General features: G+C 41.5%; 6 protein-coding genes across 12 annotated transcripts in view; 3 read left to right on the plus strand and 3 right to left on the minus strand.

Moving 5' to 3' along the window:
• The window catches only part of agbl2 (AGBL carboxypeptidase 2), a 9,044-nt gene extending 2,534 nt beyond the window's left edge, over positions 1 to 6,510 (plus strand). The window contains exons 5-22 of one of the 4 annotated variants that reach the window (XM_076038025.1): positions 1 to 5; positions 194 to 449; positions 699 to 1,100; positions 1,196 to 1,338; positions 2,020 to 2,179; positions 2,276 to 2,402; positions 2,480 to 2,580; positions 3,209 to 3,321; positions 3,416 to 3,494; positions 3,579 to 3,701; positions 3,778 to 3,864; positions 3,951 to 4,007; positions 4,415 to 4,511; positions 4,822 to 4,926; positions 5,136 to 5,166; positions 5,260 to 5,423; positions 5,554 to 5,680; positions 5,889 to 6,510. The exon at positions 1 to 5 is cut by the window's left edge and continues 143 nt beyond it. In XM_076038025.1, coding sequence (XP_075894140.1) covers positions 1 to 5; positions 194 to 449; positions 699 to 1,100; positions 1,196 to 1,338; positions 2,020 to 2,179; positions 2,276 to 2,402; positions 2,480 to 2,580; positions 3,209 to 3,321; positions 3,416 to 3,494; positions 3,579 to 3,701; positions 3,778 to 3,864; positions 3,951 to 4,007; positions 4,415 to 4,511; positions 4,822 to 4,926; positions 5,136 to 5,166; positions 5,260 to 5,423; positions 5,554 to 5,680; positions 5,889 to 6,141 — 2,430 coding nt within the window. In that variant the 3' untranslated portion in view covers positions 6,142 to 6,510. The remainder of the gene's footprint in view (positions 6 to 193; positions 450 to 698; positions 1,101 to 1,195; positions 1,339 to 2,019; positions 2,180 to 2,275; positions 2,403 to 2,479; positions 2,581 to 3,208; positions 3,322 to 3,415; positions 3,495 to 3,578; positions 3,702 to 3,777; positions 3,865 to 3,950; positions 4,008 to 4,414; positions 4,512 to 4,821; positions 4,927 to 5,135; positions 5,167 to 5,259; positions 5,424 to 5,553; positions 5,681 to 5,888) is intronic. The other 3 variants (XM_076038028.1, XM_076038027.1, XM_076038026.1) reach the window with 3 other exon arrangements.
• Positions 6,416 to 8,426, minus strand: tmem17 (transmembrane protein 17). 2 transcript variants are annotated; one of them, XM_076038029.1, is made up of 5 exons: positions 7,922 to 8,426; positions 7,664 to 7,767; positions 7,382 to 7,495; positions 6,811 to 6,966; positions 6,416 to 6,698 (listed from the first exon to the last, which is right to left on the minus strand). In XM_076038029.1, the coding sequence occupies exons 1-5, from the start codon at positions 8,028 to 8,030 to the stop codon at positions 6,621 to 6,623; spliced, it is 561 nt and encodes a 186-aa protein (XP_075894144.1). In that variant the 5' UTR covers positions 8,031 to 8,426; the 3' UTR covers positions 6,416 to 6,620. The 2 variants fall into 2 exon arrangements, with proteins under 2 accessions (XP_075894144.1, XP_075894145.1); XM_076038030.1 differs by having other exon boundaries at positions 6,823 to 6,966; positions 7,922 to 8,415.
• A 293-nt stretch (positions 8,427 to 8,719) lies between these two features.
• On the minus strand, positions 8,720 to 11,942 carry slc15a5 (solute carrier family 15 member 5). Its single transcript, XM_076038034.1, is given in 9 exon segments — positions 8,720 to 8,955; positions 9,094 to 9,202; positions 9,313 to 9,444; positions 9,657 to 9,845; positions 10,025 to 10,274; positions 10,277 to 10,506; positions 10,592 to 10,761; positions 11,051 to 11,273; positions 11,391 to 11,942. Coding segments are annotated over 9 exon segments (1,845 nt in total). The 5' UTR covers positions 11,743 to 11,942; the 3' UTR covers positions 8,720 to 8,765.
• A 1,523-nt stretch (positions 11,943 to 13,465) lies between these two features.
• rab19 (RAB19, member RAS oncogene family) lies at positions 13,466 to 20,256 on the plus strand. 2 transcript variants are annotated; one of them, XM_076038163.1, is made up of 5 exons: positions 13,466 to 13,493; positions 17,849 to 17,950; positions 18,483 to 18,671; positions 18,999 to 19,182; positions 19,682 to 20,256. In XM_076038163.1, the coding sequence occupies exons 2-5, from the start codon at positions 17,897 to 17,899 to the stop codon at positions 19,954 to 19,956; spliced, it is 702 nt and encodes a 233-aa protein (XP_075894278.1). In that variant the 5' UTR covers positions 13,466 to 13,493; positions 17,849 to 17,896; the 3' UTR covers positions 19,957 to 20,256. The 2 variants fall into 2 exon arrangements, with proteins under 2 accessions (XP_075894278.1, XP_075894277.1); XM_076038162.1 differs by lacking the exon at positions 13,466 to 13,493 and adding an exon at positions 17,240 to 17,363.
• Positions 13,983 to 16,970, plus strand: ccdc34 (coiled-coil domain containing 34). The gene is made up of 7 exons (XM_076038161.1): positions 13,983 to 14,162; positions 14,498 to 14,776; positions 14,928 to 15,072; positions 15,245 to 15,352; positions 15,445 to 15,603; positions 15,794 to 15,923; positions 16,461 to 16,970. Exons 2-7 carry the CDS (start codon positions 14,511 to 14,513, stop codon positions 16,664 to 16,666), a joined length of 1,014 nt encoding a protein of 337 aa, XP_075894276.1. The 5' UTR covers positions 13,983 to 14,162; positions 14,498 to 14,510; the 3' UTR covers positions 16,667 to 16,970.
• On the minus strand, positions 20,068 to 25,756 carry hdhd5 (haloacid dehalogenase like hydrolase domain containing 5). Of its 2 annotated transcripts, none has more exons than XM_076038159.1 (8): positions 25,440 to 25,756; positions 23,774 to 23,989; positions 23,579 to 23,691; positions 22,911 to 23,004; positions 22,793 to 22,826; positions 22,532 to 22,706; positions 22,260 to 22,448; positions 20,068 to 21,522 (listed from the first exon to the last, which is right to left on the minus strand). In XM_076038159.1, the coding sequence occupies exons 1-8, from the start codon at positions 25,548 to 25,550 to the stop codon at positions 21,099 to 21,101; spliced, it is 1,356 nt and encodes a 451-aa protein (XP_075894274.1). In that variant the 5' UTR covers positions 25,551 to 25,756; the 3' UTR covers positions 20,068 to 21,098. The 2 variants fall into 2 exon arrangements, with proteins under 2 accessions (XP_075894274.1, XP_075894275.1); XM_076038160.1 differs by lacking the exon at positions 25,440 to 25,756 and adding an exon at positions 24,430 to 24,572.
• Between the last annotated feature and the right edge of the window lie 190 nt (positions 25,757 to 25,946).

A 25,946-nucleotide genomic window follows, 5' to 3' on the forward strand; every position in this document is an offset into this window, starting at 1 on the left:
CAAGTGTAAGTCTTATATACTGATATCTTTTTCTGTGCTGGTACCCATGTGCTTTAACCATGTACTGCTTCATTCTCTGCCATTTCTTCAAATCCTGTCTCTCGTTTTGAGTTATTCCACTTTTCCATCTATGCTTTTAATCACCAAATTATGACAAGGATAATATGACTCTCTCTGTCTCTGTCTCTGTCAGGGGTGTGCATGAGTATGAGCTCACCCTGCAGACAGACATGTACACCCAAAAGCACACGCAGTGGTTTTATTTCCGGGTCCGGAACATGAAAGCTGGTGTGGCCTACCGCTTCACTATCACCAACTTGATGAAGAGAGGCAGCTTGTATTCTCAAGGGATGAGACCCCTCCTCTATTCGGAGAGGGCTGCCCAGGAGAAAGGCATTGGATGGCAACACACCGGCTCAAACATCAGATACTACAGAAACTCTAATCGGGTAGGTGGCATTTTAGTGCACATAGAAATTCTGCTAAAAAAAAAATGACTATAATATTATGCAGTAATATTCTTTACACTTTTGTGTGAAATGTCCAAGCTTGCAAACTGAGTAAAGGCATCTTTTTGAATTACCCACAGATGAAGACTATTAAATGCTATAAGTTTAAAATCCCAGTTTCCACTTACTTGTTTAGGTAAAAGACTGCAGGTATCGGTTTTGCCTTGTAGTCACCATGTCTCTTTACAGGCTGCTAAGGACAACAACAGTGACGCAGCCGCCCTTTACGCACTCACTTGGACGCTCCAGTTTCCCTACGACTCAGACACCTGCTACCTGGCCCACTGCTACCCGTACACCTACTCACAGCTGCAGCGCTACCTCAGGAACATTTCTTCTAACCCGGCAGTCGTGTCGTATTGCACCGTGAGAGTTCTGTGCCATAGTCTTGCCGGAAATGCTGTGTATGTGTTGACAATAACGTCCCGTGGGATGAGCAGACCGGAGCGCAGGACCAAGAAGGCTGTGGTGGTGACAGCCAGGGTGCACCCTGGTGAGACCAACGGCTCCTGGATGATGGAGGGCTTTCTGGACTTTCTGCTCGGAGACTCCGAGGATGCGCAGTTACTCAGGGACACTTTTGTCTTTAAGGTGATGGTGCTCCAGTAGCAAAGGAAGACCAGTGGCACTGTTGTGTTATTTGTCCTGTAATCTTTTTTTTGTATTTTGTTTTCATGGTCCTGCAGGTGGTGCCCATGTTGAATCCAGATGGGGTGATAGTGGGAAACTACCGGTGCTCTTTAGCAGGCAGGGACCTCAACAGAAATTACCAGACATCGCTCAGAGATTCATTTCCCTGTGTGTGGCACGCCCGAAGCATGGTGGAGAGGTAGGACAGGGCGGGTCCTTGAAGAAATATACACAAATTATATTCATTATGTAATAATATTCAGTCTGTCATGACAAATTAGAGGCATGGTAAATTATTGCCTCACAGTTTACTCTTTCCTTACTCTGATATTTTTCTCCTTGCCTAGTCAGTTAAAGAACTATATATAGTATATAAACATACACTACCAGTCAAAGTTTTTCTGATGTAATGTATTTTCTTTGATTTTCAGGACTATTTGCATTGTAGATTGTCACTCAAGGTATCAAAACTATGAATGAACACATATGGAATACATATTAAACAAAAAAGTGTGAAATGACTCACACAAGTTTTATATGATCTATAATAGCCTCCCTTCGTATAAAATATATATAACAAAACATATTTAGGTATTTAACATTTTTTTTCTTTTGCCACATGAATCCACATATCTTCATATTTATTTGATGTCTTCAGTGTTTATCTACATTGTAGAAAGTAGTAAAGAAAAAGAAGAAACAGGTGTGTCCAAACTTTTGACTGGTCGTGTATAGTAGGTATAATGAAGTCGCGTTTTGTATTTCATTTTTCAGAGGGGCAGACATTTTTGTTCATGCTTAGAAGGTGATACTAGTAAAAACCTAAGATTATACTACACCATTGCATTACTTTTCTTTTCCATTACACTCCCCCCCCCAGACTGTTAGCAGGGACTGATGTAGTGCTGTACTGTGACTTTCACGGACACAGCCGTAAGAACAACGTCTTCATGTACGGTTGTAACACTGCGGGCGATGCTGCGCTGAAGCTTCGTGAACGAGTCTTTCCACTGATGATGAGCAAAAACGCCAGCAATAAGGTAAACAGTCTCACTTATGCAAGTCTTGCTCGAAATCAAACAGCGTTGAGCTCTGTCGCTACCTGCTGGAAGGGTCAACGCCATGCTCTTTGTTAGTTCTCCTTTAAGAGCTGCAAGTTCCGTGTTCAGAAGAGCAAAGAGGGAACCGGTCGGGTCACCATGTGGAAACTTGGTATCAAAAACAGCTACACCATGGAGGCCAGCTTCGGAGGCTCCACATTGGGTAAGATGAGACGACCGCGTTATCTCTGTGTACTTTGTTACATGTTTCTTGGACAATATTGTGCGTCTTTATATTAGGCGACAGGAAAGGAACGCATTTTACCACAGGAGACCTAAAATCCATCGGCTATTGTTTTTGTGACACCCTGCTTGACTACTGTGATCCTGATCCATCAAAGGTGAGAGAAAATGAGCCATGTTGAGAATGAGTGAAACACTAAATGCAGCTTATTAGTTTGTTTTACAGAACTGGCACATTGACATCGAGAGTAGAAAGTATCAGAACTATGTGTGTTGTTCTCCAGCCCTTTGTTAATTGTCAATGCTGGCTTGTATTATTGTGCTAGTGCATGTGAATCAACTCTTTGGAAGTGTTGGCCCACTGCCCCCCAAACACTGCCATTAAACAACAGAAATAGCAACGAAAAATGCTCCTTGATGCTGATGATATCATAACTGACTAAAACGGCGTTTGTAATTTACAAGGAAATCAATAATAACTGCACGTTAGACATCCTCTCACCTGCAATATTATGACTGCACTTGCGGACATGGTACACAAAATAGCGATGGTCCCGTTACATCATCATTTAATCCAATGGAGTTCCAGTGTTAACTTGTATGTGCAACGCTCAATGAGATCATCCCATGATAAGATGGCTTTGAGAATCAGGTCCTTTAACAGGATGCCTGAAATCATGTGTTAGAAATGGAGATGAGTCCTAAACTGATTGTTTCTACTGGCTCAAAGAAGATATAAATTATTTGCCTATAGGATTTGTGTATGTCTGTTTCCTGATAATTCAGGTCACTTACTGTCTGTCTGAGCTGGCAGTGTTGCTTGGAAAAGAGGCCAGAGAGAGACTGGGCAAAGATGTGGGCACAGAACATAACTTCACTGTGTCTGACCTGGAAACCAGGTGAAATAGTCATTTCAAATATATTTTCCGAGTGATGTAAAGCGACGCACCTTTATCCAGTCTGATTGCCAAGTTCTCCTGGTTGCTTTCTCAGCACAAGTGGTTCAAACAGTTCGGAATCTGATGGACTGCCTGCACATTTACTGCAACAGCCCAAACCTGCTCATCAGACGGTAACATAAAACTGCTCCGCTTTAATATATCTTTTTTTTTCTTTCAAGTATTTTTGCGACAGATCACTCTGCTCTCTTTCACAGGAAAATCCAGTGAAGAAGAAAAAGAAACGCCTGAGGAGCCTCAAAGAGAGGAACAAGCTGCGACAACAGAGACTGAGGAGTAGCGCAACACTAACGGCCCTGCAAAACAACGACAGCCATAATGTAAAAGGCTTAGAACACACCCTGCTTAGCCTACTGAATAGTTGAATTTAAATGACACTGATGAGAACGACCGCAGCAGGAATCCTACATGACTGATGAGAACACAGTCCAAGAGGGTGAGCAAGAGGGGAGGACTGCGGGACGACACAGGAAAAAGTGGAGGGTACGTAGAAAAGTTCAAGGTCAATAAAGTTATCGACACGTTTTGTCCACGCTTTTGGTCTTCACCTGTCTTTCATTTTTTTGAAGGTAAAAGGCCTCGTGAGAAAGGCTGTGATCCCTCCTCCCACCACTCACCTGGTTGAGGTCAGTTGGTCAGTCAGTCAGTCAGTCAGTCAGTCAGTCAAGTGACTGTGTGGCAGAGCTGCAAGATATGGCAGCTCAAGCGTCCATGAACAGTGAACCACAATGAACTAAACCTCCAAATTTCTATTTGTCATTTTGAAATGATTGAATAATCACACACAAATGAGTCATGATTTCATGTCAAATGCTTAACAGCTCACAGGAGAAATGATTCCGCCATTCTGCCAGCATCTCCAGCAGTGATATAGACTAAATATTTACAAATCTGAGGTTGATATTTGGACATTTGGATTCAGCCAGCCACGTTTTGTCAAGTCACTCAGAATGTATATAGCTTTACTTTATTTCATCATGATATGAAATGATGTGATGTGATTCATTATATTATGGTGTTTTCTGTGTTTGAGGACACCTCATTGGACGGCAGACCAGCCAGACGCCAGCCTTGCAGGGCAAAAGCCTCCTCACATCTCAGGCCTCACACAGCCGTGGCTCCTCACATTGGTGATGTTTCTTTTGGGCTAAAAGTGTCCACACTCCATCAGATTGTACTTTGCCATAATTACAAAAAAGAAAGAAAAGAGCCTAAAGCATCCTAAAGTTTTAGGCCCTTTTTTTTTTTTTTTTTTTTAAATATCTTTATTCTTATTTTATTTTAATTGTTGTTCAGCACCTCGGGTTGCATGTTCTTGTATGAAAGGTGCTATACAAATAAAATTTGATTTGATTTAAAGTTGATCATATTGCCATGGGTTGCTGGTAGTTTTAACCATCAGTGCAGTGGAGCAATGACCTATTTGCTTGTCTTTCACAGATGGGCCAGGTGTTTATACAGGACAGTGGAGATGCTCCACTCAGCTGCTGCACCTCAGTGCTCTTCTCGCGCCACCACCGGCAGTCGTCCAGTGCAACCAGCAGCGTAGGGTTGTTGTTTTTTCCCCACCCAAACTAAAATTCTGTTTTAACTTTTTTTAATTATTGAAAGCTTTGTAGAAGTTTTCTCAATTTGGTTCAGTATTTTGTGGTATCTTATAGTTGAGAAGAACAAAAACAAAAATATTAGGGCATGTTTCATAATAATAATAATAATAATGATAATAATCCTCATCCTTCTTATTTCGCTTTTAGGGCTGTTACCTTCTCTTACTGGGCACCACAGGTAAATCCAATGGTACAATTTCACTCATTCTGATGATGCTCAACAACAACCATGTTCCAGATGTGTCTCAGATGTCATTAAATATCTTTTAAGCAGATTTCACTCACCAATGCATGTCAAAATGCTTGACATGCCGGACAATGTTGCTACAAAGCATTTACTCTCAGGCTTTGCTGATGACAAGTTCAACAACAGACTTCAAACATTAAAAAACAGACACTCCTTACGGGTCACTGAGGAGGAAGAGGAATCTTCAGGTATGGCTGGCATACCTAAAACCATGCTTTTTCTATCAAAGGTGTTTAGTTTTGACCTGGATGACATGTTTTACAGTGTTCATGAAGTTCTCCTCCTGCTTTTTTCTTCTTGGATTTGTCCTTTGTGCATCAGGTTTATCACTGTTGAGACGTTTCCCATTTGGGCAGCAGAATCAGACAGATCACAGCTCTGCAGCGGTGTCACACAACAGTTTATTCCTGCCTGTGTCAAGGGGCCGAGTCCTGAGAGCAAATCGGTGGGTTTATCCGGAGCACTTTGTCCCCCAACTGTCATTTTTACAATGACCCCGTGACCCTGAGCTCGGGAGAAGTGGGTATGGAAAATGGATGTATGGATGTTTAGCTTGCAGTGCAGACAAATATGAAGAAGGCAATAAGGCTTTTTCGCCCCCTTTGGCCTTTTAACTAATGGCTCTCATGTTTGCATTCTTTCCTTCTCCTCAGATTACAAAAAGAACTTCCAGTTCCAAAAAACTACACGGGTCTTTCATCCCCCTTGACTGGGCCTTCAGACCTTGTGCGCTTACAGGTTCAACATTCTCATAAGGACACCCCAGTGAGACTTCAGGATGATTTTTTCAGACTTTATCACTCAAGAAGAAATGTTAAAATAACTTCAGCTCCAAATAAAGGAACGAGAGTGTCACAGTCTGCTCCACTGTTGAGAAGTAATGATAATCTTGGAATCACAGATTGATTCCGTTCCCTGGTAAGGGATGACCCCCAGTGGACAATATACAACTCGCACCTCATTGACGTGACACTAATATATTGTGTTTTATCATGTAAATGTCTTCAGCAAATGTTTAATGGAATTGAAGTAATTACTGCGCAATGTTTCATCAAGTCAAGTATTAAAGTGTTTTCTAATTAAAGGTCATGTAAAAGGATTTTGCATTTTACAAACCTGAGCTAATTTTTCTTACAAAATATAAAACATTGATTCTTTACTCAAGTACAAATGTTAAAACTTTTGATAAAGTAAATTGTATTTATTACAATCTTTACAAAAACAGCAATTCACAAGATGTATAAAAAAAAACAAATATAAATACATTCAAATCTTTCTGTTTTGGGAAACGTATCCACTGTGCAAGATATACAAAAAAGTAGCAGGTGTCCTTGACTTCGATACGAGTAAATCCTGGTAGTTCCAGGTGTTCAGTGCACCAGCACTCAGTCATACTGACGGAGATGAAACTGGCTCTGGGTGTACCTCACCATGTCCCGCAGCGCCACAAAGCCAGAGACAGCCTGGATCATTTAGAAAATACATGTTAGGTTAAGGTTTAAATGTTAACTAAAACCATTCATATTTCACCCACTGACAATCACAAGCTAATTTAATTAGAAAAAAAACCTCTACCTGCATTCCTACCTGAATGAGTATTAATAAGGCAAGGACTATGTGGACGCCTCTCTCCAGGGGCTGTATAAGAATGGCCTCGTTGAAAAGCTGGAAGAGGATGAGTGGAAACTGCAATAGGATGCTGAGCAACCAAAATCCAGCCAACTCTGGGACCTTCAACACACATAAACAATATAATAAGAAAACTTTAATAACTATAATATCTCTGTAACACAAACAATGAAAACCAGATTTAAATTGTACTTTATACGCATTTCCAAACTGGTACATGGCAATAGAAATGAAAAAAAGAAGGCTTAAAGACACAAAGAACCACAGTATTTTTTTGTATATGCATTCTAAAGTCCTTGCATTGTAAGTGTGAATCATTTATTAATGCAAAAAAAAAAAAAGGGCTAATTACTATATTCATGATTCTGGCATCTGCATTAAAACAAAAGATAATATTAAAAAGCTTGAATGAAAGTCGAACAAAGTGAGCTTTGCATTCCTAAAACACGGGTTACAAATGCATTGTTACACCAAAATACATTGTGGATGTGGTCATCACAGTCAATACATTTGTAACCTTTTCCTGAAGATTTCCAGCATAGCCCAGAAAGAGCCTGATAGCTTCGATCAGAGTCATCAGAATGAGTACTGTGACCAAGATGAACTTGTAATAGTCTGGTAAGGCAGGATACTGATGAAAGAAAAAAAAAGGGGGGGGAGAGAGAGAGAGAGAGAGAGAGAGAGAGAGAGAGAGAGGATAATTTGTTATATGATTTGGGTGAACTGAAAGAAAAGGTCTGATCTTAATAAAGTCTTGTCTCTCTGTCACGGCGTGACACACTGTCTCGCACTGCCTCACCTTCAGGTTCAACATCACACTTTCGCTGATCCACCACAGGGGGAAGAACCACATGTTAAAGTACAGAGACATCTGGAGGTGAAGGCTGGACAAAACCTGCTTGTCTTGACACAGAGAACACAGTGCGTAAGGCTTTGAGTAATGGTCATATATCAGGACCAAAATACCTACAAACGGACGACTGGGTGCAGCCGACTCCTTGCAGGCTAGCTCGGTGCTAATTTCAACAAAACAGCAGCAGCACTTCCAGTCTCCTACCGTGAGGCAGCGACGAACCGTGTTCCTTGGAGAGAGTTCGACTCTGGTCAAATAAAACATTCCGAGAAAAGTCCTCTAGGCCTTTTCGAACAGCTTCCGGTAGCTCCATGCTGAAACTGCTCCCAGTCTCTGTGCGAAATGCTGTTTGCTAAACCCCATTACACATCGGAGGAACCGAGACGCTGCCTTTCTCGGTCTCCTGGATACCGGCTGGGGAAAATCTCGTCGTCTCTCGTGAGATATCGCGTTCCAAACATCTCCTTTGATCTTACTTTCGACTGCACTTTCACTTTTTCGTGTACTTTTGAAAATGATACTGCCAAATTTTCGTCATAGATACAGCACAACTAAACTTGAAGCACACATGGTGAATTCACAGTTTTTAAGATAAAAGCTTCGCCGTTAACTTTTGCAGTTGGGTAGAACAAAAAGGCCAAAGTTGAAGCGATCCTGATCAACTGTAATGATGAGAAGTTACCTAGATTAAAGACTGTTGTGAGAGCATTTGGTTGCTACTGGGTATAAGTCTATAATTCTCACAGCATAGCCTCATTGGGGTTTCACAATGTCTTATCTGTAAGACGATGGAATCTGCTTTTTTTTTTCTCCGGTCATCAAATAAAACACTACAGTTCGAAACAACAGTCCCAATAGTTTATTGAGCCATTATGAAATGTACAGTATTAAAATTTGGTTTTAAAAAACGCAAACATCTTCCCAGTCACTGTGGAGACAATGCAAAGAGCTAGAGGGTGGTGGTGGTGGATTTGAGGGGGTTCTTTATTATTTTTTTTAGTTCTTTATAATATTTTAAAAAACATATTTACAATCATCATATTTGACACTAAAAGAAGTGCCAGCGCCACTGACATTGGAGCTCACAGTGAGGAGTATCTGAGATAGATTCAGTTGAGGCTTTTGTGAATGAATAATCCACTGTGTCATAATAGCGCAGACAGGCCTTGTACTGCTGCAGCTTCTCAGTCAGGGGGCTGATGGTCAGGGCCTTACCCTGGACGCTTAGGTCGATGTACCTGAGTGCATCAGAAAAAAAAACAAGAAAAAACACTAAGCTCTCTATCATGATTTCAAAAACCAATACATAAAAAACTTGCTTCATTGACAACCCCTTATCCCAATATATTTCAGAGCAACAAGACATGACTCTGTACCTGCGAGAGATTCTCCAACACACAAGGGTATTTAGAGCCATCAGTGTAGCCAACAGGAAAAAGAAGCTCTCCAGGTTCCCTTCATGTAGTACATTTGGGTAGAAAATACCTGGAATGACAAATCCCTGTGGTTATATCAAACTTGATTTATAAAAGCAAGTGCTTACTTATTCCAGTTATGCCCCAGAATTACCAGCAGTGCATGTTAGTATACTCTACCTCCGGAAAGAAGGTGCACCAGTTGAATTAAAAAGGCACCCAGGAAACAGCCCCCTCCATAGAACAGGGTAAGGAAGTGCAATGAAATCCCTCTGATGTGGCTGGGGATGAGTTGGAAAGATATGAGGGAACCTGTAAAAGATAAGGAGACACCAGGAGTGTGAGATGGTAGTGAGTCAGCAGGGTTTAGGGGTAAATATTTGTGTACTTCTTTGTGATGCAAAATTATTCAGACTGTGGATTTCACTGAGAGATATCAATACGCAAACACTGCCTTAACCAAAGTTTTACAAAAATATTATTTAAAATGGGTATAAAATGGGAGTTGTAATGCTACTGCTTACATGAAGGAGTGACAAGAGCCTCAGCAACACCAAGGAGGATGTATTGAGGGCTGAGCTTGAAACACGGCATGGACGACACTTGCAGAACTTTCCCAGACAGAGTCTGCTCCACTAGAGGGTAAGACTTCCTCTGCAGCTCAGACAAACCTGCCACCAGGACTGACACTGTGGCACATGCATGGCCCAAAGCTGCAAGGGAAGGACATACAGGGAGGGGTAATAAGAGAGAGGGCTGTAGAATAGGAAGAAGGAGGAAAGAGAAGAGAGGGGGAGTAGGCACACAAGAACAAAGGGGACAAAAATATCCAGATGAGGACGTTAAAACTCAGTTTAAATTAGTGAGTGTGTGTGCAGAAAGAAATACTTACTGATGACTTTGGCAGGTGCCATGGGTGTTTTACCCATGCAGAATAACCCGGCTTTTACACACTCAATGACAGGCGCTAAGAGCAGGACAGGTAGGATGCTGATCACATTCATGAGTCCGATCGGTAACAGCAGGTCATTGAGGTGGAGGTTTGAGTTCATCGTTTGAATGTAGTAACCTGAGGGAATCTGTAGAGAGAGTACTCTTAACATTGATCTCATCCAGCTTGCACAGTTTCAGATTGTGATATGATGCAACCTGCCTGTGTGATACATGCTCTGTAGAGAAGCTGAAGCCAATAAAGAGGGAAGAGCTTGGTCAGGACTTTAACATTCTCCACGTGTGTTTCACTGTAACGACCACCGTTGTTCTCCTTAGCTCGGTCCAACCAGCATGTCACATCTCCACTCAGGTGCCGATGGCGGAGGCAGCACATTTTGAAAGAATTCAAGAAAACCCCAAGCGTGGTCAATAGTGATCCACCTGTGACGCAAATACAAACAGGAGAGTCTTTTACATGGTATTTTTTGTGACATGTTTATGCTTATTTCGTTTATTTGTATTTTACCTTTTTTGGGTTTATAGGTGAGTTTGTTCCTCGTCATGTGTATGGCTATTAGAGCCAGCAGCACAGAAGTGAAGGGGATAAGGAAACCCAGATTCTTAGCCACTGACTGCTGGATGTAGGCAATACCCAGGAAAACCATCGTCGAATTTAGGTTAACCAACCAGTAGAACCTGGACGCGAATACAAAATTAAAAGAATTAGGCTTCAGATCAATAAATATCCTGGAATGAAACTGATGCACAATTGGTTTACAACTTAACTACTACTGACCCAAATATCATGAATCTATCTTTGGTTGTCAGTCTTGATTTTAATGATGGTCACACCCGTGACCATAACTCCCACACCACCAAAGCCCCATTGTTAGGACATTAAAATTGCTTTGTTTGTTTTGACCTGCTGACTGAGGAAGACTTGGGGAGGATTATAATTAAACAGATAAAGGTATCAAGAACCCACCAGTTGAAGAAAGACAAGAGCTGGTGCTGGTTGTAGCCCTGTAGGCTATAAGCTCCCATAGGACAAAGGATGGCCCGGATGCCACCAATACCCAGTGCAGCAGCAATGAGACCCATGTAGAACAGGATCTGTTGCTCCCGAGGTTCTAACAGGTGTATCAGGTGATGATTGTCCATGTAAAAGTCCTCAAAAGGGAATGCTACCACCGGAAGCATGGCTGTCCCTTACAAAAGTGACAAAGAGATGAGTTCATTTTTTTTTTTTTTAAAGATAATTAAATTTACGGATATATACTAATATTCATGATACGAGATAACATATATGATCCTTTGTGTCTTACCAAAGAAATGAAGAAAAGCACACAAGTATAGCACCTTGGTCCTTCCCAAGAAGGTTTCGGCAAACCACCCAACCAGTACAGGGGACAGGGTGCTGGCTCCCACGAAGCAAAGATTTACAGTTGCAGCCATGCAGTTACTGTAGCCCAGTTTCACGGTGCAGAAGAGAATCATGTTGCACACAATCCCAAAGAATGTGAATCTCTCACACAGCTCCACAAGCAGCATGCAGATGATGACCTGGATCTTCTTGCGGGGCCTTCTCCGTGGTCCCTGGTCACAACCAAAGGTCCTGGGAAGTTGAGGTGGTCGGTCTCTGCCCTCCGGCAGTCTCTGAAAATCCTCTGCCACCATTGCACAGAGCCACTAAGTTGGTTGCTGCAACAGTGTAGTTAGTAGAGTGGATGACACTGAGTTCTCACTCCAATCAGGGCACTCAGCTTGGAACCTTCAAGAATTTCACCACAAGGTGCAACAACTTGAATCACACACTTTCTTCAGCTGCGCAGACACGCCTACAAGCACTGTACACGTGCCGGTGACTGACCTCCCTCCTGTGCAATAATCTAACACAGAATTGACCCTAAAAGGTGTCTGACACATGAGGAAAAATTGTATAGTGCAAGTGTTTGATAGTTTTAATATGGAGACTTTCCCAGAAATATTCTTAATTCTTAAATAATCAACAAGACTCCGACAGAAATGTTATCTTTGATAATCAAACAAAGACATGGAAGTTTTTCTCTCTATACAATTATCCAATCACTTTTGAGTGCAGTTTTCCATTTTACATTTATTATGTATAACTGAGCCACTTTTGTGAAAAAAAAAAAGAAAAAAAAAATACAGAACGCAATAGAGAAGCTGACCTACATAAGGAGATAGAATATTCAAAACAGTACAAATCATTAATGTAGCTTTTGGTCACCACCTGAAATTGCTTTCTTGAATTAGTCATTTTTATGTTTTTTTTAATTTATTATTGTTTTGCCAAATATGTCAAATACAAGGATGCTGACCTCATTGATAATATCCATGTTGCTATTCCCTGCAATTGTGAAATTGTCTCTTTATATCTTATTTTAAGTATTGTTTGAATATTATATGTAATAATCAATAACAATGTTTTGAGGAAAAAACCTCCAGTACCACAGCTACCACAAAGGCATTGGTATTAAACCTTGATGTAAGAGTTTACATAGAAATAAAATACTTTATTTCAAGATTAAACTAAATAACAAATCCAGAACATGTAAAGTCACTAAAACAGCATCCTTAAATTATAATTTAGAAGTGCAGGCAGTTGCAAACAAATGCAAAATGCCTCATCTCTTTGAGAGAGCAGCCCATCAGCAAAGGGAGTATTTCTGAATGCCTGCATGTAATTAGAGTGGTCTTGTTAAGTGGAAGTGACAGCAGTCCAACTTCAGCAGGGTCAGACAGGCAACAGCTGTTGGTGTAATCGATGTACCTGAAGAACATACAAAACACCATTATTGTGAGTTTAAATAACGCATGTTCCTAGCCAAAAGACAATCACTGTTACAAGTTGCAGTTATAACCCTAGAAATGACCTTTCTCTCAAGCTGGCCATCATTCTTTTTTGATATATGCGAAAATGATCTCTGTGAATTCTGCTTTTATTTCTGTTGGGATTTAAATAATTTGCCTGTATTAAAGAAGTAGACATAAGGGATGAAGTATTGTCTAAATGTAGATTTTTATTTTTATTTTAATCTGGGAATGTTCTCATTCCTCCAGGTAATCGTCGTGTAAGTAACTGGAATTTGACCTGGATCTCAAACCAAGTATTTTTAATCCCATTCCTTAACTTTCTAAGTCAACATCTGAAGTTGTACCCAAATAATTAAAGCAGCTGACTTTTCAAACTGACCTGTCCCTTTATCTGTTTTATTGTTTTTTCCATGGAAGGTCACTCTTTCCTCTATGTAAATAGGTCTGTGTCATAGCTCCTATTTAATTGGTGTCTGAACTTTTTGGCCCAGTTATGATTGGTGGATGCAGGTTCGAGCTCTGGCGGGTGACTGACTGATTGCACCGAAGGCCGCGGCCTCCTCGTACAGCCACGACGATACATCCCAACAGTTTGTACCACAATTTCAAAGATTCTTTCGTGCATCGAGGTTTAACTGCCATTTTTTTTGGTTGCGATATTTACTGTTTTAACATTGTCTTTGCCTTTTTTTATTTGTTGGCAAATGTATAACTTGCGGGTTGGGATATATATTTCTGTACAGCAATGACACTGTTTTGTTTAACATGTGAATCTCAGAACTCACGAGGCAAGACGTTCGTGTAACGCACTGGTGTTTGCACCACAACGACAAATTAAAAAAAACAACAAAAAAACAAAAAACCCGATGGAAAATGAACTAATTAATTAAATAATAGACATTAACCAAAGCTTATATAATATTAGATGTGTTAAAAACAAGTATAACTTTATTTTACGTTTTTCGCCAGATACGAAGAATTTTTTGGCGCATTTAGAGACACATACAGAGATAAACATATGGGAAGAAATATTACAGCCTATCTGTTTGACTGGACAGGTTGCAGTAGTATTTTCTCTATATATTCCCGCATCTGTTTAAAGTGCGATAAAAGCCAAAGCATATCCATGGATACGGCGTCTAGTTTGGTTTGGTCCGCGGTGTATCATGGGAAGAAACGCTCTCAGAAAGCACGTCATTTGCAGCGCCTGCTGAAAGACCTTCCTGGACGGAAACGATCATCTTCAAATATACAAAAAGGTAGCCCTCCAAAACATTATGTACCTTTGTATGTTTAATTTAAAATGCTGCGCTATACAACGTAAGGCAAATGTTTCAAAAAAAACATGAAAGGTTGTGCTTTTGTTGTAAAGTTAACGTCTGCTAGCCCAACAGGCTAGCAGTTTGTTTAGAGCGCTACCCCTCTCTATAAAACTGTCAAAGTGAAATTGTTTACTTTGAATTAGTCCTAAATTCAGAATCTGTCTTGTTGTGTATGTCTGTACCCCGCTTAATTTACAGGTATGGTGTGACCTAACAGCATTACACGGAACGTGCTAACGATGTATGTATTGTTGTTGTGCTCCTCCAAACAGACATTGACTAGTGATGTCTGGAGGTCGAATGCCGAGCTGTCCTGCCTCGGCGTCCGCTGGCTTCAGCTCAACCCCTGTCAAAATTAGCAACCGACCAGATATCCGTCGAGTCGGTGGCTTGGACTGCGATGTCCTTGTGGACAACGAAGATGCTTTTTCTCAGCTTTCTCCCATCAATTATGACAGCGGTGACAGTGATGAGGAAATACAGTTTGTGCCAAATGAACATGCTTCACCTTCACTGAGCAGAATGTCTGCATCCAGTGTTTCCCCCCTCAGGTAACTTTTGATTTAGTTTTCTGTTTTAAAACTCTACTACTACTACTACTACTACTACTACTACTACTACTACTCTGACCACCAAACTCAGTTAAATGAGGTTGGAGTAGCAGTGGAATTAATATAGCCGAAAAATATTTTTCTGTTGCAGGTGTGAACTACCAAGAACGCCTTCAGATCGAATGCTTAATTTAAGTATGGAGTCTGTCGGTTCACCTCGTCTCAGTGCTTGGGAGTTGTGGCTGGTGAACAAAGCCAAAGAAGAGCGTCTTAAATTGGAAAAGAAATCTGAAGAGGCAAGCCAAAGTCCATTTTCAGTGGGATCATCGCAATTGTTTTTCTAATTTGATGCTTTTGATCCCACACCGAGTCTTTCTAAGCCACGGTTTTGTTTTGTTTTACTTTTTACGTGTACAAACACTCTAATTTCCCCCTGTCCTTGTTAACATTTTGTATTCTTTTACTCAGGAACATATCCTGAAAGAAAAAAAGGAACAAGAAGAAAGAGAGCAAAAACTGAGGAAAATGATCGTGGAAGAGAAGATTCAGAACTGGCTACAGATGAAACATGAGCAGGTAAACAAGACAGGCTTTCTAAACTCAGTAATAGTTATTTAAAATTAGAATACTTAGTCAGTTTTCATTTTTACTCCCATCTACAATTTCAGGAAAAACATCAGCAGCTAGAAAAAAAGAGCAAAGAAAAGGAGGAGATCCACAGGCAGAAGGAAAAACAGATGGAGACTGAATGGAAAGCTGATCAAAAATATAAAAAGTGGTTGCAGATGAAGAATCAAGAAAAATCAGAGTTGGAAAGAAAAGAGAAGGTATGTCCATCTGCCCGTCCTTCTTTTTGTTTCATGTATTATTTAGTTTTACTCTGCTTTTAAAAATGACATTTTTGTACTAAAGTTTTTTTTATATATATATATATATATATATATATATATATATATATATATATATATATATATATATATATATATATATATATATATATATAAATATTCTTAACAGGAAAAAGCCGCCCTAAAGGAGGAGCAGGAAAAAAAGTGCCACCAGAGGGCAGAGGAGAAATTCCAAGAATGGCTGACAAAAGCTAATGATAAAAGAAGAGCCAGTCCCCAAACTAACTTTGACCCAGCAAGTATGTTCATTTTTTTTTTGCTACTTTGGAATGATTAGCTATTCAAGCTAATGTGTATTTAAATATAATAACATTTAGTATAATTTAATGATTGTTTTTGACTGTGTGTGTATATGTGTGTATCTATATATGTTATTTAAGTGTCCCTATATTACTGAAAATATAAATTTTGTGTCACGCAAATCAGGACAAGAGCTTGTAACATTCCACAGGCCAACAGGTTCTATTTAAATGGTGATTGCAGTTTGAGAATGGGCTCATGTTGACTACAGTGGTGCAATGAATATAACTAGACTGGGAAAAGAACGATTCATAAACACACGTTAGTTGAAATTTAGAAAAATGATATCTTTCATTTGGACGAAACATTAATTAATAATTTCTAAGATTTTATTCAATTGAATGTAGAATATTATGCATTGACGAATGATGGCAATTAAAAAAAGTTTTAACATCAAGCATGGTAATGTTGCCACTTTACATTTCTTATTACTGACTGATCTCCCCCCCCCCCCCTTTCCCCTCTCCCAATATTAGGACCATATGACAAATTCTATCCATCACCCAGCTTCTGCAATCCGATACCCTGGAAACCGATTCACACACCGCCTCAGGAAAATCCCAAGAGTGCTTCGTCGTGTACAAAGTCACAGAAAAAAACTAAACACCAGCAAAGTTCTAGCGCAGCTTTCAGAATAAGAAACTACACGAGTGGAGCTGTGCATCCGGTTCCTTGGAGGTGACACACAAGTCCGAGCCCTGCGACTGTAAGACGGACTGAAAGACTCATTTCATCAAGATTCACCACCACAGTTTTTGAACAGAGACTCTGCTGAATCATACCGGTATTAGTTTTCCCAAGCTCGCTGTGGTCACTCAGAGATGCAACCCTGTTTGTATTTTGGGTTGTGGTTTCTTTTGTACAGTGTTTTTGCTGTTAAGCAATCTGCGTTCTCAAAGAATTATTTTTTTTTTTTTAACTCAATCATGGCTCTGTTGCGTTGTTTTTACACATTTCTGTCATAAAACTGCAATGTCCACCTAAAACCACCATGTTGTCATGTTTGTTCCAGCCTTTAAACTCCAATCTTTAGTTTGGAAATGTGGAGGCCTCCTCTGTGCACGTCGCTGGTGTCACCACTAAGTGGCTGGCCAGCCACTGCTTTTGATGAGGCATCAGCCACACATGCTTGAAAGATGGCGGGTTGCTGGTCGCAGCCAAAGATAGCACAGCCCCCCAACTGCTTGGTCAAGTGCCCCTCACACTCACACATTGTTCTGCGTCCAGCTGTGCCTTGTTCTTGTGTGGGCCGAGATGACGACAGACACGAGTGAGGGGGTGGTGAGAGAGAGAGGGAGAGGGAGAGAGACGCTGATTCACATTCATTCTGCTCATTCTCTGTGAACATTTCGCTGCGATACCAATACATGCAGTGCGAGGTAACAAGATTTAAGCTATATTGTATTTTAGAGTAACCAGCCTTAAGTTACACCTCTTAAATTGTCAGCTGTGTTTTACTTTGCCTAATTCGGCGCTGATCTCATTACTGTGGTTGTCTGCTGTGGAACGTGTTGGTTGACAGTACTCAGCAGTGGGGCTAAATGTACTGAGGGAAAGAAAATATTCTTGAACCAATATTAAACTGTTAAAAAAATTAAGACATCAAGTGTTTGCGATGTGCTAAAAGAGAGCCCATTACAGAAGGTATGAAGTCTGTGTTCTGTGAAGCCTGCCGTCATCAAAGACTTGCTGTTGTGTTCAGGAGCATTCAGCGTTTGACTTTTCGTAAATAAGTTATAGCATTTAAAGGGGAAAGTGACTAATGTCATAGCTTGTTGTAAATGAGTGCATTCAGACACAATTGGTCTGATTTTTTTTTTTTTACTCACTATGGTGCTTCATTTGTAATTTCTGAATTTTTCAGCTGTGGAGTTCTGGTTAAGAAACAGCAGGAAAAAAAAGTCAACGTCCCATGATGCAGTGGAGCAAGTGGGCTGGTAATTTGAGAACACTCCTTCCACGCCAGGTAAGAGGTGGGGCTATAGTTGTCCAGGATTTATAATAGCAGGTGGGAGAGGTGTGTCACACGGGAGGAGTGATAGTCCAAAGGGCAAAATAGGCTCACTTATGTTCAGCAAGTTATTTCAATATTGACTGCGAGTGTGGACGACTTCTAAATGGTGATTTTCTACTTGCTGTGGAATTTATCGTTTCAAAATGAGATCATTGTGGATTTTTTTGTTACGTATTGAAATCTGAAGGAGCACAAAATGTCACCCATTGGAATTGAACCAGGATGTTAAAAGTAAGATTGTGTATACTGTATACATATGCATTAGATGAACCCAGATGAAAAGCTACTCTGCAACTTGTAGAAACCCGATTTGTCCTTTTTTCCTGACACGGATATGACCACTGTTTCTGTAAATAGACTCTAGTTTTTATTGACACAACTTGCAAGGAACCAGTTCTGTTACGTCAAGACACAAGAAGTCCTGGATCTAGCGTTTGGCCTCAGCGTCTTTTTCTTTGTATGTATTTTTCCCAACACCATGCAGTCCGCTGGGCCGGAGATTGATGACTCTTTTGACTTTCTATTCAAAATCATCCTGGTTGGGGACTCAAACGTGGGAAAGACCTGCGTCGTTCAGAGCTTTAAGTCTGGCATTTTCGTGGAGAAGCAGCAAAACACAATTGGGGTAGATTTTAGTGTCCGCACCCTGGACATTGATGGCAAAAAAGTCAAGGTAGGTCATATATTATCATTTTTATTTCATTTCTTAGATCTTCACACATACATTTGCCGAGTGCAGATTGTTTTTCAACTAGTCTCACAAAAAAAGCCTGTTTATGTAACACAGTTGTGTACCGTACCTTCTCTGGGGCCATGCTTGTTCCACTTACTGTTTTGGAGAAAGAGGAGTGTGTGTGAGCAACTTTTGGAATTGTGTGTTTGTTTTCTGGGTGTGTTGACGTGTTAACTGCATGCGTACTTGAGAGCACAAAGCCTGGCTCAACACATTCAAAATGGTAGTTGCTCAGTAGAGTTGTTCACGCTCATTATCCTGCTGCAGATGCAGGTGTGGGACACAGCGGGACAGGAGCGTTTCCGCACTATCACTCAGAGCTACTACCGCAGTGCACACGGGGCCATAGTCGCCTACGACATCACGCGCCGCAGCACGTTTGAATCTGTGCCCCAGTGGATCAGGGAGGTGGAGCAGTTGGGAGCTGCCAGTGTGGTGATCATCGTCATTGGTAAGCAAAAATGTTGCTTGAATGTTTGTCATACTCGAATAACATGAAAACCAGTCATGATTCACAAATTGCAACTAGATTTTTGGGATTTCAACCTCTCTGCCTATTAGTTTACTTGGTTTCAGGAAGTTGATTGATTTGTCTCTGTGGGGAAGTGACGCAGGAAGATTTCCACACTCCCAACATAATGCAATAAAACATTTGCAGCACATTAGCTTAAGATGCACCCTTCACACATTAAACATTTAATAAAATGTTAGAAATCTTATCACTATTAACTGTTTTTTCAGATTTTGAACACTAACCGTTAACCGTTATTAATCCTTTAAAAAATCCCATATTATCTATCTTGTGAACAACACAAATAATTTCCCTTAAGATGTCCAGGATTATTATTTTTTTTTAATACTTTTTGGGGTTTTTTCTAATTAAAATGTTGGCCTGTGTTGACTTCCTACTTCCAAAATGACATCAGCGCTTCTTACTTTCTTCACTGCAGGTAATAAGTCGGACCTGGAAGCCCAGAGGCAGGTCTTGTTCGAGGACGCCTGCACTCTGGCAGAAAACAACAACGTGCTGGCCTCCTTGGAAACCTCAGCCAAGGAGGCTCAGAATGTGGACGCCGCCTTCGTCCTCATGGCCCGGGAGCTGCTGGCTCGCAACGGCATGAACACCACAGACGAGGCCATTCGAGACTCTCCTCCGCTGATCTTGAGCAACAGCTCCCAACCCATCCACGGCGCTGCGTCCTCAGATAAGAAGTGCGGGTGCTGAGCTGACTGACACGCCAAGTACACTGTAAAATACTTCTGAGAAAACCTTGATGGAAGGCTGAAGTGTCTGCAACATTTTCCCGACCAGGTCATTCACTGAGGACTGTGTGAATCTAGTTGTTGTATATGTTCATGTTTTATTTGTACACATTTTAGTGTGAGCAGCACATGTTTTGGTGGCATTTGCCTATAAAAATGTATTTTGTACCGTTTGGCTGAGGAAGCCAGCAGCTGACTGTGATCTATCACAAAGCACACCGATTCTGTTAGAAGACTGTTATAAAGTTGACTTGACAAGCAATGTTGTGCGTCTGTCATGTCTTACATTATGGCTTTAAAGTCCGTTACCAGAGTTCCTTATTGTATGTACATATTACACATATATAATAAACCAGTGCTGGTTATTTACTGCTGCTACAAGTGTACCGTAATTGATCTTTAAAACACACTAACCCCAAACTTTCACAATATGACCTTGCCTAAAATTATGTGACATAAAAATAAGCACCATCATAAACTGCAGTGTTAGTCTAAGAGTTTTAAACCATTCTTAAGGAAACAATCTTGCTGCGAACTGAGGTCTGAATCTAAAGTGGCAGGTTACTACATGATGAAATGGTGACTTGATCTTGCCAGTATTTGTAGTACTTGTGCTTGTTGAACTTTCACCTTGCGTAAAAAGGACAACAAAATATGATGATGGGGGAAAACAAACGGCAGAACTGCATCAGTGAAGACCTGCGTGTGCCAAGTGTAAAGTTTAAAATCAATATCTATCTGAAGAGTCTTGCTGTCGTGTAAACCCTCAGTCAAACCAGAGTCTTTGACTTTTTGCTGCACATAAAGTAAATGGAGGCATCAAAACGAAAACACTGAAAAAAAAAAAAACAAACAGCTGAAACACTACCGTACCATCACGGACTTAATTTAACCTTTGAACATTTATCATCTAAACTTAGTTGGAATTGCTTTTCGCATCACATGGTTTGGCACTGCACCACAAATGTCTGCGACCGCTACATTTTCCCTCCGACCATTCCAGGCAGACATTAATAGAACGGACAGCAGAGAAACTCTCTCTAGTTGCAGTTTGGGACTCTTGCAGGCATACAAGAGCAGTGAGGCGAGTTGATGGAGTTGATCCTACTCTAGAGGCCAACCTTCCTGTTGAAACACCAGCTCCACAGCCTCCTTCACGTCCTCCACCACAAAGGAAGGCTGCGTGAGGCTGGGGTCGAAGCGGAAGTCCCTGTGACCGTGGAAGATGCGCTGCTCAGTGACAGTCTGATTGGGGTCAGAGGGCAGCTCCTGCTGGTCCCTGCTGTACACGCCGGTGCACACCAGGATGGAGCTGCATCCCCCAGGGAGCTCCTCTGATGTCTCGAACACGTTGGAACCTCCTCCGAGTTCTGTTGAGGTCATTTGATGGACGCCATCAACTGAATCCGCCGGAGGATCTGAAGCGTGTGCGCCGCCCTTGGCCTGCATTTGGGCTTTGGCACGTTGAGATGTCTGAAGGTAGCGGTTGTAGAGGTTGGCGCCGTAGATGTCAGCCATTGGGTTATCTCTGGTAAGACAGAAGCAGGAAAAAACAGGTTTTTAGGACACAACTTCCACAGAAAATCAGGCTTTAGGTTGAATTTGTGTCAAATAATAATGCTGAAACAAACTGTGTTCCAAATTTCAAACTTTTCTGCTTTTTGATCAATGAACCTGTCTTCATAAAACACTAAATTGGTCTCGGAGGCATCTACAAGCGCTCTGCTCAATCAAAGAGAAAGCATGAAGCGACAGAGGGCAGGAAAAACTCCCCAGTGGGAAGAAACCTTGAGCAGACCCCGACTCAGCAGGGCGGCCATCTGCTTTCACTCTAGGCCTAATATTTAAAGTGAGTAGTGTGCCAACGCTGGGATGTATACAAAAAATGAAGAGCCACATTGTTGATGTAGCATTAGCGTTCTAGTTAAAACTAGTACCGCATTGGTGGGGAGTTAACTAACGTGCTTGTATCTATGTTATCACATTTGAATAAGGCCACTGTTGTGATGTGCATTCTGTTTATGTGTGGCAAACTGTTGCCTTGGCTGTCTTTATTGTCTGATTGCATTTTACCATTTAAAAAAAAAAGTATTTGTTTGAACAAGCTGGTTTAACAAAAACCACCGGCGAGGGGAAAAAGGTAGTAGTGTGCAATTGTGGTCACTACCATGTCAAAAGTACTGCAATGCATTAAAGAGTAGTAACAGAAGTATGTGACGATCAACGCTGCTGGAGCCACGCTCCGGTGTTGACACCATGGTTTACCCGATAGCATACAGCCTCTTCACAGGGCTGGTCCAGCCGAGGCTCTCGGCCTGCTGCTTGACCAGCAGCTCAGCATAGTTGTACGTCACCACGCTGGGTTTACCAATCAGAGCCTCGTACTTCAGCTCACGGCCTGTGATCTTCTTGTACAAACTCTCCAAGCACACCAGGAACATGCCGTGCCCGAACCTACGAGACAAAAATCCGTAGTGGTGTAATAACACCGCGACAGGTCACATTCAAAGACCTTTCCAATCGCACAAACAAATCACCTGGGATTCTTGGCCTCGGCCATCCAGAGCAGGTCCATGTTACAGGCCAGAACAGGGATGTGAGGGTACCGTTGAGAACTCCAGTCATTGTCTGGGTTCCCATTGGTCAGCAGCACGTCTACAATAAGCTGGAAGTTGGTCTCCCATCTGATCGGTTCGCCGAATAAGATGACAGCTGTTGGAGCAAATGGGTGCTGAATGAATCCGACGTGTGTGAGTGCTGTAAGAATTGCTTGTGGGTCATTCTGTGAGGAAACTTACCATCTATGGGCCGCAAGCCTTTAGTGGGAGGAACCTGTAGGATACACACAGATGTAACAATATTTCCGAGAGCACTGTGTATGCATGTATATTCAGAAGTAAAATTGGCAGTACTCACGCTGTCTTTGGGTCTTCTGTTATGATCCACAACATCTAGAACAGGATAGGCCTCTCTGAGCATATCTATAGTAACAACATCCTGAAAACCCAGGCTGTAGGATTGGTAGTTAAAGTCAAATTACACATAGAAATAAGCTGAATTACAAGTATGGATAAAGAGAAAACAAATAGTGTGGAATAGGTGGAAAATTATAATTTTTCTAACTTCATTCTGTGTTTCACGATGGTACTCTGTGGGGGCGGGCCCCAGGCACTGTTTGACCTGTCTGTCATGGACAGAGGTTGTGTCATTGGCGCGCGAGAGCAATTCCAATCGTGAAACACCTCACTCGGTTATCAAAGAACCAATGATTACGTTCAGTAAACCACCATTTTCTCTTCAGTTTTATTTAAGGCACAAATGATGAATTTCTGTAACTGTGAGCAGCTGTGGAAACCGTGACGGAGCCTCAACGAGGCAACCAGGCAGTAAAGGAAACAAAGAGTACAAATATTAAACACTGATAACTTGGCAAAAACTCACTGATTAAATAGAACATGCAAAGGTCGAGAGAGAGAGAGAGAGAGAGAGAGAGAGAGAGAGAGAGAGAGAGAGGGAGGGAGAGGGAGAGAGAGAGGGAGAAGGAGAGAGAGAGAGAGATCAAACAAAGTCCCTAGACAGGATACTTGTGAGCGACCTCTTCCACTGGACCCTGTCCTGACACCAGCACGCGCATTTTATGGAACTTGGTAAACATTCTCAAAGGACTATGGGACAGCATGACCTGGTCTGGAGACACCTAAGATAAAGTCAAAAGAGGCATAACTCAAACAAAAATCTAAGACAACGTGTGGGTTTGCCGTGTGACGTCGACAATTTACCTCCACATCGAGCATGTCAGACAAATGCTCAGCTTTGGCTTGCCTCATGCAGTTTCCAGCGTTGGTGACAAACACCACGGGCACCTTGTACTTCCCACTGCTGTCCACCAGGTTTCTAAAACACTGCTTGGCTGCAGGGATCGGGGTTCTGCCTCGCACCAGCACGCCATCGATGTCAAAGAGGAGCCCGAAAGAGTTGGGGCCCTGAGGAGAGACCTGGGCCACAGAGGAGAGAGCACTGAGCAGCGTGAAGACACAAGCTCGTTCATTAACTTGCTGTGACAACTTCTGGGAGACAAAACCAGCAGCAGAAATTTACATGTCGAATATGTATTATATGGTACTCATTGAACATGGATTTGCATGCACTATTCCTGGCGTGGGCAAACTACGGCCCGGGGGCCATACAAATTTTAGAATTTTGTGGCCCACCAGTCAAAAAAATTTGCCCACCCCTTCATTATCCTATACCTAGATCAGTTCTCCTACCAATTTCACATGAAAACAGCAGCTTTCTGCACAGTAGGCAATAGACTCAGCAGCACTGGCTCTAGCCCACTGAGGGAGGATTGACACGGCAAAGACATTAGGCATATACGACAGCAGAAATGGGATTTTGCATTGGAGTTTACCAACACACATGTACAGAGACTGACCATTTTCGTGAAAGCAGATGTTTTCACAAGTGGGAAAGCCTTCCAACGTGCACAGTGAAAATGATGTGATTGTTGAGGCAGCGATCATAGTGAGGTACGTGAGAAACTGACCTGCCAACAATCTAACAAGTTTCTGTATTGTGCTGTGACCGATGAAAAGTCTCAGCTCTACAGCTCAGTACCATTTGGTGTCAAGTCTAGACACCACTTTTACTTTCACTTTAATTATTTTTTTTTAGTCTCGCATTTCATGCAAAACAAGAACTCAATTTCTCTCGTGTTATATTCTTTTGTCTTTAATCTGTCTTTGATTTCGCTGCTGCGACATAGTTCACGAACAATGAGCAATATTTTCCAAAAGACAAGAGTTACACAAGTAGAAACATTGAATATTTAGATTGCAATGGCTGAATGCTGATGTTGCTTTTCTCCATTAGAACCTTAGAGAGTTTCTATTATCCAGTCATCCTCCATCTCTATTTTGCTTCATTTCTCTACTGTTTTTGAAATGGCGCCATGATATATTAGTAATAATTTATATCTAAACCGATACACTGTGATCTCATAACCTTTTCACTTCAATTTTGAAAAAACAACAACAACAAAAAAAAACAACAACCAAGCAATTTTTAATTGACTTGATTTGATAGGTGTGTTTTTCTGTTCACTATTTCAAAATCAAGCTATGTAGCATCTTGCAGCATTTCAGAACTACTAAAATTCTCCCTAAAATATTTAGTGAACCCTCATCTCACTCTCCAAAACACCTCTGGAGTGTCACCTGTAGTAAAGTTGCAAATACAGTGACTGAAGTTGATGGTAATAACAAGTCTTATAATTAACCATCCAACTGTTACTATGTTGTGAACACACTTGGTGCGGCGTTAGATGCGCCTCTTACTGAATGATGACACGTGTTTGCCCTTTAACACAGAAGCAGCAGATAATAACAACAACAATAACTTCGGGAAGTATATACTTTTCTGCACTTTACACAAACACCAACTTACGCGGCTGTACGATCGTGGACTGAAAGGCGCCGAGTCGAGGTGTTTTGCTGCTCGCTCGTATTGCGACTTGAGCAGCTGCCAGCCGGTTCTCAGGGATCGGATCCTCTGCATGACTCCAGGCACTTGGGACGGACACAACACACCCCGATACGGTCGCACAGTCTCAGTCGCACTAACAGTCACTGAAGGTCGCAGGTTCTGCCAAAATAGACGCGTTGACCGTCAATAAGTTTGGTTTTTCCACTATCTCGTCATGTTGTTACAGCTTCAGTCGTACAGTACAATAACTGAGGAAAGTCCGTGCACAGCAGTACAGCGCATGCGCAAGGCTGCACGCGTACATAAAAGAACTTCCGGGAGGAGCGCCGGAAACAGCGACCGGCCCTTCTGAACAAACGAAACCTTGACTGTAACTGATTTATTGGAATTGTGCGTGTGACGTGTGGTATTAACCTCTGCTGATACTACAGAGCTGATTATTCCTTTGATTATAGTTTTGAATTTGAA

The sequence above is a fragment of the Nelusetta ayraudi genome, unplaced genomic scaffold (assembly GCF_046127955.1).
Source record: "Nelusetta ayraudi isolate G7.1 ecotype Tasmania unplaced genomic scaffold, CSIRO-AGI_Nayr_v1 ptg000053l, whole genome shotgun sequence".
NCBI lineage: Eukaryota > Metazoa > Chordata > Actinopteri > Tetraodontiformes > Monacanthidae > Nelusetta > Nelusetta ayraudi.

Bases quoted from the DNA above. Each gene is read 5' to 3' on its own strand.
- tmem17 (XM_076038029.1), bottom strand. From the start codon at position 8,030: ATGGAGCTACCGGAAGCTGTTCGAAAAGGCCTAGAGGACTTTTCTCGG. The intron at 7,496-7,663 runs GTGAGGCAGTGC...TTCTTTCATCAG, and splicing joins GTGTGATGTTGAACCTGAAG to TATCCTGCCTTACCAGACTA. The intron at 6,967-7,381 runs GTTACAAATGTA...TGTGTGTTGAAG, and splicing joins CTGGAAATCTTCAGGAAAAG to GTCCCAGAGTTGGCTGGATT.
- ccdc34 (XM_076038161.1), top strand. From the start codon at position 14,511: ATGTCTGGAGGTCGAATGCCGAGCTGTCCTGCCTCGGCGTCCGCTGGC. The intron at 15,604-15,793 runs GTATGTCCATCT...TATTCTTAACAG, and splicing joins AGTTGGAAAGAAAAGAGAAG to GAAAAAGCCGCCCTAAAGGA. The intron at 15,924-16,460 runs GTATGTTCATTT...TCCCAATATTAG, and splicing joins AACTAACTTTGACCCAGCAA to GACCATATGACAAATTCTAT.
- rab19 (XM_076038163.1), top strand. From the start codon at position 17,897: ATGATGCAGTGGAGCAAGTGGGCTGGTAATTTGAGAACACTCCTTCCA. The intron at 18,672-18,998 runs GTAGGTCATATA...ATCCTGCTGCAG, and splicing joins TTGATGGCAAAAAAGTCAAG to ATGCAGGTGTGGGACACAGC. The intron at 19,183-19,681 runs GTAAGCAAAAAT...TCTTCACTGCAG, and splicing joins TGTGGTGATCATCGTCATTG to GTAATAAGTCGGACCTGGAA.
- hdhd5 (XM_076038159.1), bottom strand. From the start codon at position 25,550: ATGCAGAGGATCCGATCCCTGAGAACCGGCTGGCAGCTGCTCAAGTCG. The intron at 23,005-23,578 runs GTATCCTGTCTA...CCAATCCTACAG, and splicing joins GTGGAAGAGGTCGCTCACAA to CCTGGGTTTTCAGGATGTTG. The intron at 21,523-22,259 runs GTAAACCATGGT...CTGTCTTACCAG, and splicing joins AAGAGGCTGTATGCTATCGG to AGATAACCCAATGGCTGACA.